An 11,809-nucleotide genomic window follows, 5' to 3' on the forward strand; every position below is an offset into this window, starting at 1 on the left:
GTCGTGGGGCCTGAACTCTGGGCCTGGGCGCTGTCCCTCAGCTCTTCAGCTCAAGGCTAGCGCTCTACCACTTGAGCCACAGCGCCACTTCCGGTTTTTTTCTTTTTGCTTATGAGGTGCTGAGGAATCGAACCCAGGACCTCGAGCATGCAAGGCAAGTGCTCTACCACTGAGCCACCTTCCCAGCCCCAGCAGTGTTGTTTATAAACCCAGTCCCTGGGCAATGTATCAGCTAGTGGGAAATTGCAGCTAGGATTTGGGGTGTTGTCTAAGAGCTGGTGTCCTCTGATGCCTTCTGGAGTGGGAGGCAAGAAGCCAATAGAAAAGCAAGCATTTGAGAGATCCTAGCTTCAGCCCTGCTGTGTACAAAGTCCTGACAGAGGTCCTGGGAGACTTCCCTAATCCCCACCTTGTAGAGCTGCTGTGAGAACAATGGAGGCAAGGTAGCCTTGCCTGTGCAAAGGTCCCCGGAGTCATCACTGTGTCACAGCCACCTCTTGGCCAGGTCCCTGACCTCACAGCTGGAGGCCACCTTTGACAGCCCACCAGGCATGGCCTCCTAACCATGCTGCTGAGTGCTGCTGGGTGCTGAGTGCATTGCACAGAAAGCCTCCTGACTGCCCTGGGGGGCGGGGGCAGGGGGCAGTGCTCACAGCACCAGGAAACAGGCCACCGTTTGGGTGTGTGGGGTATGTGTGTGTGCACAAGCCAGTACTGGGACTTGAACTCAGGGCCTGGGTTATGTCCCTCAATTTGTTGAGGGTTTTTTTTTTTTTTTTTGGTGTTCTGTTTTATTTGCTCACTTCTGGCTTTTTGCTGATTATTTAAAGATAGGAGTCTCATGGACTTTCCTGCCCAAGCTGGCTTTGAACTGTGATCCTGAGTAGCTAGGATTATAGGTGTGAGCCACTGGTGCTTGACTCACAGTTTGGGGTTGTTTTTTGTTTTCTTTTGTTTGGAGCAGATAAAATCTGTCTCTAGCAATATGTGAGTGGTCATTGTTTCTCCAGGTGCTGTAGACACTGGACACACGCTCCTCCTGTGACATCTTCCTCCTTCTGCAGTAGTCAGATCCACCAAACCCCTCCTTCAGTCTGTCCACACAATCCATTCACTGAAGCCAGAGGTTACTGGAGACAAAGGGCCTGGCCTGGCCCCTGTCTTGGTAACCTGACATTTAAAATGCACATTCTTTCTGTTTTCTGCTGCAGGCCTCACTTCTGTGTGAAGAGCTTCAAACATGTATTTGTGAGGGGAACTCTGGAAACCTTCAGAAAGCTCAGGTCCCCTTACAAATGTGACCCAGGCCTTTCCATTTCCTAACAAATGGGGCAATGTCATTCTTTCTGATGGAGGCATAGAATTCCGTTGTGTATATATACCACATGTTCTTGATCCATTCATCTACTGAGGGGCATCTGGGTTGGTTCCATATCTTAGCTATAGTAAGTAATACTGCAATAAACATAGTCGTACATGGAAAGGCCTGGAAAAAATTACATTAAGTGAAGTAAGCCAGGCCCAAAGAAACATAGGTCCCATGGTCTCCCTTATTTGCAATATCTAGTATATGTCTGAGTCAAGCAGAAAAGGTCAGATAAGTTGATGTTAAGGAAATGAATTCTAAGATATGTATTCAAATGTTTTTTTCTTTCATGCTATTGTTTCTAACACATTTATAAGATTATTTCTTTGTTGCTTTGTATGTCCGTCCCCCACCATATAACTCCTGCTTTCACTGTATTTGATGTCGGTATAAGTTGTGGAGGGGAAGGGGAAAAACAAATCATTTAAGTAGGGATACAGGTGGACCCATTGCAACAATGAGATGTACAAGTCGTTATGTCGAAAACAAACTTTACAACTTTGGTGTGGGGGGCAGGAGGGAGGGATGGTTGGGTGGTGGGGCAGGGGGAGGATGGGAAGGGATGGGAAAGGGAAACAAAAAATAAAAATAAATAAACTATACATGGCTCACAAAAAAAAAAATGTGACCCAGGGTTGTAGAAATGTCACAGCAAGGAATGAGCTCCCGTTTCTTTGTCTTCTTTGAGATTTGTTCCTCAACCACCATGAGCACCACCCTTTATCCTGCTGGGGTACCTGGAAGGTGGCTGGATGGGATGAGGGTGGAAGACAGGGGCAAAGATGTAATAGGATAGACTTGCAGTAGGAGGCAGAGCTCCTGGGCAGATGAAGTCCCAGTGAGAAACAATGCAGCTTCCCTGGCAGATGGGGGCCTTGCATGCTGAGAAATCCTTCCTTCCTCTGGTTCTGACAGACAGCATAAATCTTTGGCATTGCTGATGCACAGTTTTGATTTTTTTTTTTTTGAGACAGGGTGTGACTATGGAGTCAATGCTAGCCTCAAACTCAAGAACATCCTAACTTGGTCTTTTGAGTGCTGGATTACAGGGATGTGCTACCACACCTACCTAACTGCCCGATTTTATTTCATTTTACTTTTTGGCAATACTGGGCTTTGAATTCAGGGCCTTGTGCTTGCTCAGCATTTTTGCTACAGCTGGTGTTCTACCACTTGAGTCATGCCTCCAGCCCTGATTTTTGTTCATTATTTGTTTTTGTTATTGTTATTATCGTTAAGTTGCTGCACAAAGAGGCCTCGATCCAACATGTCAATCTATGAATACAAGGCATCTTGTTCAATGTCACCCCTTCTATCACCCTCCCCACCCATCCTGACACTATTGTTGGTTATTTTAGACGTAAAATCTCACTGACTTTTCTGCCAAGGTTGGCTTCTAGCCAGGATCCTCCAGGCCTTAGCCTCCTAACGTAGCTAGGATTACAGGCCTGAGCTACCAGTGAGTGCTTGGCTCTCTAATTTTTTTTTAAGTAAAATGCTTTTCCTTTCCTATGGTCCATGTGCCATTTTCCCTTCTCTATTTTTTTTCTGCTTCTTTTATCCATACCCTAAATCTATTCATAAATTCCAAATCAGCTTCTGGTGGTTTCTTACCCATCCAGGGTACCCCGAGATGTCCACCTGCGCTCACTATGAAGACCCTAAACCAATCCTCTCCTCAACTCCAGTCCTGTCTCTTGCAGATCATTGGGACCATTCCACTGATGCCTAACCCTGGGCCTTCGAGTCAAGCGGCCAGCAGCACTCAGGGCCTTCAAGTGCAGCCCATCACCCCCCAGCTCCTGACCAATGCCCAGGGCCAGATCATCGCCACCGTCATTGGGAACCAAATCCTGCCTGTGATTAACACCCAGGGCATCACACTCTCCCCCATCAAGCCAGGCCAGCAGGTAACGTGACCCACCGCATTCAGCAAAGCACCCCTACCTCTCTTCTCTTGTCCCGTCTCAATGAAAAGTAATCTCATTGCAATAGCTTCCATCTCACTAACCCTAACATGTCAGTCTTAAAAAAAAAAAAAAAGACACACGGCTCTATTTCTCTTACGTAGTGACTATAGATGATCATTTCAATAGTCCTCTAATCTAAAAAAAAAAAATGTATTAAATTCTAAACAGAGATGGTGACCTAAAAATTAATTAGAATGTGTTCTTATTCATCTATACTGAATGCACTTAGTTTTTAGATTTGTTTGAAGTGGGTTCAAAAGGGAACCAAGACTACTTGTGCTACTGCTTACAAAAAAAGGGGGAGAATGATAGGGCTGGGGGTTTAGCTCAGTGAAAGAGCACCTGCCTGGCGAGCGCAAGGCCCTGAGTTCAGTCCTCAGCTCTGGGGGGGGGGGGGGGAGCTATAAAAGACAAAAAAAGGAATGAAATAAATAGGAAGTTCTAGCCAGGAACCTGTGGCTCACACCTGTAATACTAGCTACTCGGGATGCTGAAATCTAAGGATCACAATTCAAAGCCAGCCAAGGCAGGAAAGTCCATGAGATTTTTATCTCAAATGAAGAACAAAAAAGTGCTAGACGTAGAGCTGTGGTTCAAATGATAGAGCACTAGTTTTAGAGCACAAAAGCTCAGGGACGTGCCCAGGCCCTCAATTTAATCCCAAGGACTGGGGGCAGGGGCAAGGAAGCAAGTTCTGTCTGCTTAATTTTGCTAAAAAACCATTAACAGCAGTTCTTTTTTTTTTTTTCATTCAACTACTGAGGACAGCCGTGGCTTCTGGTCTCACAAAGCTGCTGCTGCATTGACTCCTTACCTACTCTCTATAGCAGGATTCTGTTCAATGTTAAAACACTGATGGAAAGAGAGTGATTCTTACCTAACAGCTCCTCATTCAGTAGAGGACACCCCCACTGCACATAGAAGCAGAGAATGTCCTGTGACAGAGTAGCCGAGGGGTAAAGTTTCCCAGAGGAAAATAACATAGGACTGGAGGTTGCCTGATGGGTAAGAGTTAGCCCAGTGAATGAAGGGTTAATGGTATTCCAGGTAGTGGGAACTGCAGACACAAAGGCAGAGCAATTCGAAAGAGGCAAGGATGGTAAGAGATCTCCACTGGAACAAGAGCAGGCTGAGGACAATCATGGATGGGCTCTATGATGCAGCCAGAAAAGTGGGCATTGTATCTGTGTGATGTTGATCTGCAACATGACGGCACAAAGTGTGTCACTCAACCAGGGAGTGTGAGGGTTGAAGAAAGTGAAATTGGGAGGTTAGAATAGCTCCTGGCACACAGTACATGCTCATTTAGTGGTGACTGATTGTGGTGGTGATGGTGGTGGTGGTGGCAAAGATAATTTGCCTTGCTACCCTGGGAATCTATAAGAGATTTGTAAAAAATGGAAGGAATGACATGCTCTGTTGTTTTTGGTTTAAAAAAAAACAACTGATAACTGTGAAGGTTGACGTGATGAAATGTCCTATTGTAAACAAACCATTTAGGAGACAATAGTAAAACACAAGCCAAAATCACTAGAGGCATGTACAATTTGCTATTTCACTAAAACCTGGAAATAATAGCAGTCCTACTGTTATTTCCAGTCCTCTGGACAGGAGTCCTAGATCTGGAATCAATGAGCACATTTTTTTTGTAGCTGAAAATAAATGAGACATCCAGAGAAAGTATTAGGAGCCAGAGAAGAAAGGGAGACTCAGGTATCCTCTCAGAAAATACCAGCTCTTAAAAGATGGGAAAGGAAGAGGTAGACAAGACAGGGCAGGATAACAAACCCCAGAGAGTGGAGTTCTGGTAGCCAAAAGTTTGAAAACAGTAAGACAAGTATTCAAATGCTATAAAGACAAAATAGGAGAAAGCAAGAGAGAAACATCTGTTCTTCTCTTTGTTGTAAAGTTTTGAAGTGTGAGTTATCTCTGCTTTAAACATTTTAAAGCACTCTTAAGTCATCTGTTAACTGGATGAATCCAAAAGAAGTAGACAAGGCTAAGATGTACCCTAACCAAAGAAAGATGGCAGAAAGGATTGAGGAAGATGAACCATGGGAGGTTACTAAATGGTTTTATGTGTCATTAGGAAACTTGATAAGGTATAGCAGTGGTCAAGGAAATAGAATGCAGAGGAAAGAGAAAAGGAAAACATGGATATTACTTATCTACAAGAGGGTAGAAAAGTCCTTCAGAGATCTTGGCCATTGCCAGTTAAGTTTGTGATCTAACGATGAAAATGACCCTTTCCTGATAGCACTCGGGGAATGTATTTGAAAAATCAGTTTGTTTAATCAATTAGTATTTAAAAATCTGCTAAATAGAAATATTTGTTGGCCACCAACTGTGGGTCAGAGACTGTGCCAGAAAGTTAGGGTATGTTGGTAGATAAGACAGATACCATGAGCCTTTCCCACCTGGAGTTTACTGTCTAGCAAGGGAGAAGCATGATCATAAGATGTGCATAGGTATGTTCTCAGGATCTACAGTAAGAGTCATGAAGAAAGGGATGAGCGGAATTAGAAGTATGTTTGCAAGGGAATAGTACCTACTGAAGAGAAGAAAGAAAACAAAAAAAAGCAAGCAGATCTAAACCTGCTTACTAGAGACCTGAGGCCTTTGTCTTCTTGCTCAAAATCTTAAACCTCTTACTTGATAAACCAAGGTCTCCAGCCCTGCTCTTCCTTCTCGGCTGTATCCCATGCAGTGAGGACTTGCTATTAAGGCCTTTTCTTCCCCCGCCTCTCAGCTGGCTTCTTTCATTTACTATATCCAAGGGTCTATGAGATTACTCCTGTACCTTCCAAATGGAGCCCAACATAAAGCAAGATTCTCTACCTTTCATTGGCTTCAACCCTAGTTCTGTCTGTTCCAATCATGATCATAACCATTTCCAGTGAGAAAATGAGATCTTGCCTCTTTCTGTAAAATCTGCTAAAAAGCTATTTCTGACAGCAAAGACACGTTGTAAATTAAAAAGTGGTGAATTAATTAGAAATCATTAACATTTAATATAAAGAAGCTCTCACTCTCACCATGAATTTCAAAAGTAGGTAAGGAAGGGGGTGACAGACTACTTTTGCTACCTAAAATTACCACTGCAGATCTGAGACATTACCATTTTTATTTAGAAGAAGGGCCTGACCAACAAAGGTTACTACTGCTCAACACCTTGTCCAACCCAGTCACAGCCACAATCCTTTCAAATGACCATCAAGTACCCTTCCTGAATTTGCTCATACTATACCTACCTCCCCATGGAATGGAGCCTTGTTACTATTGAGCCAACAAGTGATCCTCTTCTGATCTAACCATCATCACTCACTCTTCACAACAAAATTAAAGATCTAGCAACAGCCAGATTCGTGGGGATAAACCTGGCTACCTCATGCCAGGTGCAGCCAGTACCCTAAATAGAGGGATCTACTTTACCTGTTCACCTGCATGTGGATGCCATGTCTGCACATGAGCATTAAAAGAATACATGAAAGCTGGGAGCCAGTGGCTCACACCTGTAATCCTAACTACTCAGGAGGCTGAGATCTGAGGATCGTGGGTCAAAGCCAGCCCAAGTAGAAAAGTCCATGCAACTCTTATCTCTGATTAACAATAAGTAAATAAATAAATACATAAATAAATAAATTGGCATTGGAGCTGTGGCTCAAGTGGTAAAGTGCTAGCCTTGAGTGAAAAAAGCCCATGGACAGTGCCCAAGACCTGAGTTCATGGTTTTAAGTCCCAAAACTGGCACAAAAATAAATAATAAATAAACAAAATCATGATGCCCAGCTGAAGAGAGTGACATGAGCAATGGCCCAGCCCCCAACTTGCAGCAGGCACCAGAGGCCTCTTGTTTAAGGCAGGGACCAACGGTCTATCCTACTCCCAAAAAAGGAAGGAAGAAAAAAAACCAAATGTGAACCTGGTCAGGGAAATGTGAGAAATAAGTGACTTTATTTCTTGGCATCAGCTATAGCTGAAATGCCTTACAACACTAGGTAACACATTAGGCAAATCAGTAGGACATGTGCAAGGCTGAGTCCCAGATAGAAAATCTCTGACTCTAAGGATCATAAAATGCCAAAAGTTCAAAAGTAAAAAGCTCAGAACCAGAGATATAAGGATAGTGGTCTTCAATGTTTTTTTTTTAATATTACCTACTACATTGAAGAAATATAATATGGACAACCACTAAAAGATAAAGGATTTCCACCATCCAGTAGAGACGTTTCTCAATTTATTTTTTCAAGTGATTTATGATAAGTGCCGGATCTCACAAGAGCCTAGTTCTGACAGTAAAATGCATCGTAAATTACAGGAGCAGAGAACTCCCTAACCCAGACTCAGAAGGAAGTCCACTTTCAGGGAGCAAATTACAAGGCTCTCCAATAAGATCACCTGAGTGATTCATTTTAATTTTTTTAAAAGATTACAATAACTGCCTCCTTAATTTAAGTTTTACATTTGCCTATCCTTAACTAAAAAGAGCTTGAATAAAGTAGTGAACACTTTTGAGGATTATTTTTCCCAATAATGAAAGATTATAAAAAACTTGCAAAGCTATCATCAGAAATACAACTACTATTTTGGGAAGAAAAATAATACACTAGGATTGAATAGCCCTCAAGTTTTTACAGCATTGCATTGAAGTGTTTAGGGGAACCGCACACAAACAAAAACTGAAAGTCAGAAAAGGACTAGATGCTGGGCGCTGGTGGCCCATGCCTGTAATCCTAGCTACTCAGGAAGCTGTGCCCTGAGGATCTCGGTCTGAAGACAGCTGGGGCAGTCCTCCTAATCTCAGTCTCCCACATACTAGTCTGAAGGATTCATGACAAGGGGTTCTCCTATATATTTCTGGGATGGCCTTGAATTATAATCCTTCCCATCTCAGCCTCATAAATGGTTAAGATTACAGGCATGATCCACCAGTGTCTGGCTAGAAATGCAAGCTCTTGAACCCTGCTTCTAGACCAAATCATGGACCAACTCAAGACTCAGAAGTGAGTCCTGGCAAGCAGCCGTAACAGCCCTCCTGGTAATTCTGATGAAGGTGAATCTTGAAATCACTGTTATAATTTCCCATCAAGCTAGCCTTAGGTCTGCATCCTTCAGAAAGATACCAGCCAGTTCAGAAAGAACTGGTGCCCCTCCCTGATGCTCCAGCTGCTGCTGGCCTCTGAGCTGTGCCCACTGGGTCCTTGTGTCATATGGAGCCCCCAATACATGTGTACAAGACCAGACCTATTCCCCATTCCAGTTGGCCTTTTCTTTTGTGTGTGTGTGTGTGTGTGTGTGTGTGTGTGTGTGTGTGTGTATTGGTACTGGGGCTTGAACTCAGGACCCTGTTCACTTACAAGAGCTTTTTCTCTGTCACTCTACCACTTGCTCCACACCTGCATTTCTGGCATTTTACTGATTAATTAGAGATGAGTCTCAGGGCCTTTTCTTCCCTGTCTGACTTTGAACTGCAATCCTCAGATCTCAGTCTCCTGAGTGGCTAGGATTACAGACATGAGCCACTGGCACACGGCTGTCACTTTGACGCTTGACAAGGAAAAATCTTTTCTAGTTGTTTTTATCTGCCTAGCTGAACTCTTGAGAGAAATCAGGTCTCTAGTATTCTAAAAGAAAAATATATATATATATATATATATATAAAACATTTCCCTTCCAGAGTAAATGATCTATATACATGTAATACATACATGTAAATTATCCATATACATGTAATGTGTATAGATGTATACATTATCTACATATATATGGATCATTTACTCTGGAAGTAAAATATTTCTTATAAATCTTAGACCCTGCTCTCCCTTTGGCTGTGTAAACACAAGTTCTTACCATAACTATTTTATTTTTTTCTCACTTCTGTAAAACTTCATATGTAAGGCCTTGCTTGCCTGTCTCCTAAGTGAGATTGAAACCTAAGAGCAGACAGACTTTCCTCCACTAAGTTGTGTCTGAGGAAGGAATATTTAAATTGATTATCATGCTATCCAGTTACCACACCCAGGGCCAATAAGATATTGATAGAATGCTAAAACTGAAGACTGCCTCATGATTCAGGAACTCAACACTGTAAACAGCCTTGCCAAGTAATGGTCTTTGGAAGGACAGCTCGGTAAGTTAAAGGGTATAGATCGAAACGTAAATATCCATCACATTTTATGAAGTAGATTGAAAATAGATTTAATCTTTAGTAGGTGTCCTTACAGTATAAAATTAACTAGATTTGATTGTTGGTTATGTGTGCCTAGCAGGTTGCCTAATTACCTTAATCAGATGTTTGCTGCATGTTAATTTGGATTCCTGTGTCAATTATGGCCATCTTGGGTTCACCATCTCGCTCCACTAAGAATAGCTGAGCAGTAACAGGGGGTCAGTGGTGTTTGAAATGTAACAGCATGCAACTTGGCAGAAGGACCTGTGTGGCATCCCGGGAAGGAGGCTTGGGCCCCAAGATGTAAGTCTGGGCTCTGATGCTTGGCAGCCAGGCATCTCTGCTGTGTAAGAAAACCTGTGAATGGGCTGTGAAGGTGGCTCAGTGGTAGAGCGCTTGCCTTGCATGCATGAGGCCCTGGGTTCGATTCCCCAGCACCACATAAGCAAAAAGAAAAAAACTGGAAAGTGGCGTTGTAGCTCAAGCGGTAGAGTGCTCGCCTTGAGCTGAAGAGCTGAGGGACAGCGCCGAGGCCCAGAGTTCAGGCCCCATGACCAGACCCAAAAACAAAAAAAACTGTGAATCAAGGAGTTTGCTACCAACTGTTACCATGCAGGAGACAGAAGGAGAAACTGCTCCCTAAGTGCTTTTCCAGCGCCTTACTTACACTGCTCTAAAGGTAACTGTTCATTTAATGGTTAAAAGAACTTTTAAATAATTTTTTTGGCCAGACCTGGGGCTTTGAACTCAGGGCCTGGACACAGTCGCTGAGGTTCTTTGTGCTCAGGGTAGCGCTGTATCATTTGATAAATGTTTACAGCCACTATACGGATCATATTCCTACAAGAGCCCTAACATGGGAAAAACCCAAACTGCCCAGAAAGAATGGATTATAAATACAGTGTGTGCATGTGTGTGTGTGTGTGTGTGTACCTATGTAAAATACTGGAATAGTATTAAGCAATAAAAAGGACTGAGTTACTGCCATATGCAGTAAAATGAGTGAATCTCAAAAAAAAAAAAGTATGCCAAGCAAAAGAAGCAAGATACAAGAATGGTGCACTACTGTATGATTCTATTTCTAGAATCGTGCCCCATGAAGGCAGAGTGAGAGAAAACAGAGCAGAGGTTGTCTGGGAGAAGGGAGGGGCTTTTGTGGAGTAGCAAGTTTCTGTCTTGATTGTGGTGGTGAGGGCGTGACAGGTAAATGCACTTGACAACATTCCTGAAACTCTGACATGGGTATGTTTTATTATGTATAAATTATAGATCAATAAAGATGAATGGGAAAACAAATACACACAGCAGGGAAGCAATGGTAAATGTGAAGTTGAAATGTCCCAGGCTGACTCTCACATGTTAAACAGATGATCACCAAGACTTGGGCCTGTTTTGGATAGTATTTCCCATCAAAAGTCAGGAGCTGATTTATTTCTGCATCCAAAGGCCTGGCTGTCCTTCATTGAGTGTGATGATGGATCTAAAACCACTGGGTACCCAAATAGTGGTACAGCTAGTCCAAAAACAGGCTGCGACTAGTAAAGCTGGCCTTCCACTTTCTCAGGATCCTGACAGGCTCTGGTGCCATCTTTCTAGATAAGCAACATAAAAAGGAGACAGTGTTCCCCTGAAGGTCAAAGTGAACCTGCCACATACCCCCTCCCCATTCCTCTTCCTTCTCTCTTTATTTATCCAAACTCCTCTTGACTGGCAAAGTGATAGCCTTAGATAACCTGGAAAAGAATAAAGAACATACAGACATCAAGACAACCTTACTTCCTACCCACAAAAATTTCTGTAATTAACTTGTCTTCCTTGTGGCATTGGAATTATTAGCTTGAGCCCCAAGACTAGACTTTCTGTGTCCAGAGCAGCTCTGTCTCCATAGTGAATCCCTTTAACCTCTCCATGTCTCCACTTCTTTTCCTATAAACACTGGGTGGAAATAGCACCCATCCCTGCCACTGCCACCAAGGAGAGAATCCAGTAGGAGGAAACCTTCATGCCCTTAGTGACTGACACAAAGTAAAACAAGAAATGGCTGAGAGCGTCAGATATTAGGGGATGGTATTGTCTTGACTCCTCCCATTTCTCTCTTAATTTTCTAGAGGGCTTCAGAGAATCATTTTTACCAACTCTGTAGTAATCTACCCAGATTCTTAGAGCTGGGAGAGCAAAGAGGTCTCACTTAGGGGATGGAGGTATGGCTCAAGTGGTAGAGCACCCGCCCAGCAAGCAAAAGACCCTGAGTTCAAACACCAGTACTGCAGAAGAGGAGGGAAGGAAGGAAGGAAGGAAGGAAGG

The 11,809-nt window shown here is 43.1% G+C and overlaps 1 protein-coding gene across 2 annotated transcripts in view; it reads left to right on the forward strand.

Annotated features, from left to right (window-relative positions):
* Positions 1 to 11,809, forward strand: part of Pou6f2 (POU class 6 homeobox 2) — a 339,941-nt gene that overhangs the window by 301,907 nt on the left and 26,225 nt on the right. For both annotated transcript variants that reach the window (XM_013033013.1, XM_013033012.1), the window contains exon 6: positions 3,070 to 3,276. In XM_013033013.1, coding sequence (XP_012888467.1) covers positions 3,070 to 3,276 — 207 coding nt within the window. The remainder of the gene's footprint in view (positions 1 to 3,069; positions 3,277 to 11,809) is intronic.

This window comes from Dipodomys ordii, unplaced genomic scaffold (assembly GCF_000151885.1).
Source record: "Dipodomys ordii isolate 6190 unplaced genomic scaffold, Dord_2.0 Scaffold161, whole genome shotgun sequence".
NCBI classification, from domain to species: domain Eukaryota; kingdom Metazoa; phylum Chordata; class Mammalia; order Rodentia; family Heteromyidae; genus Dipodomys; species Dipodomys ordii.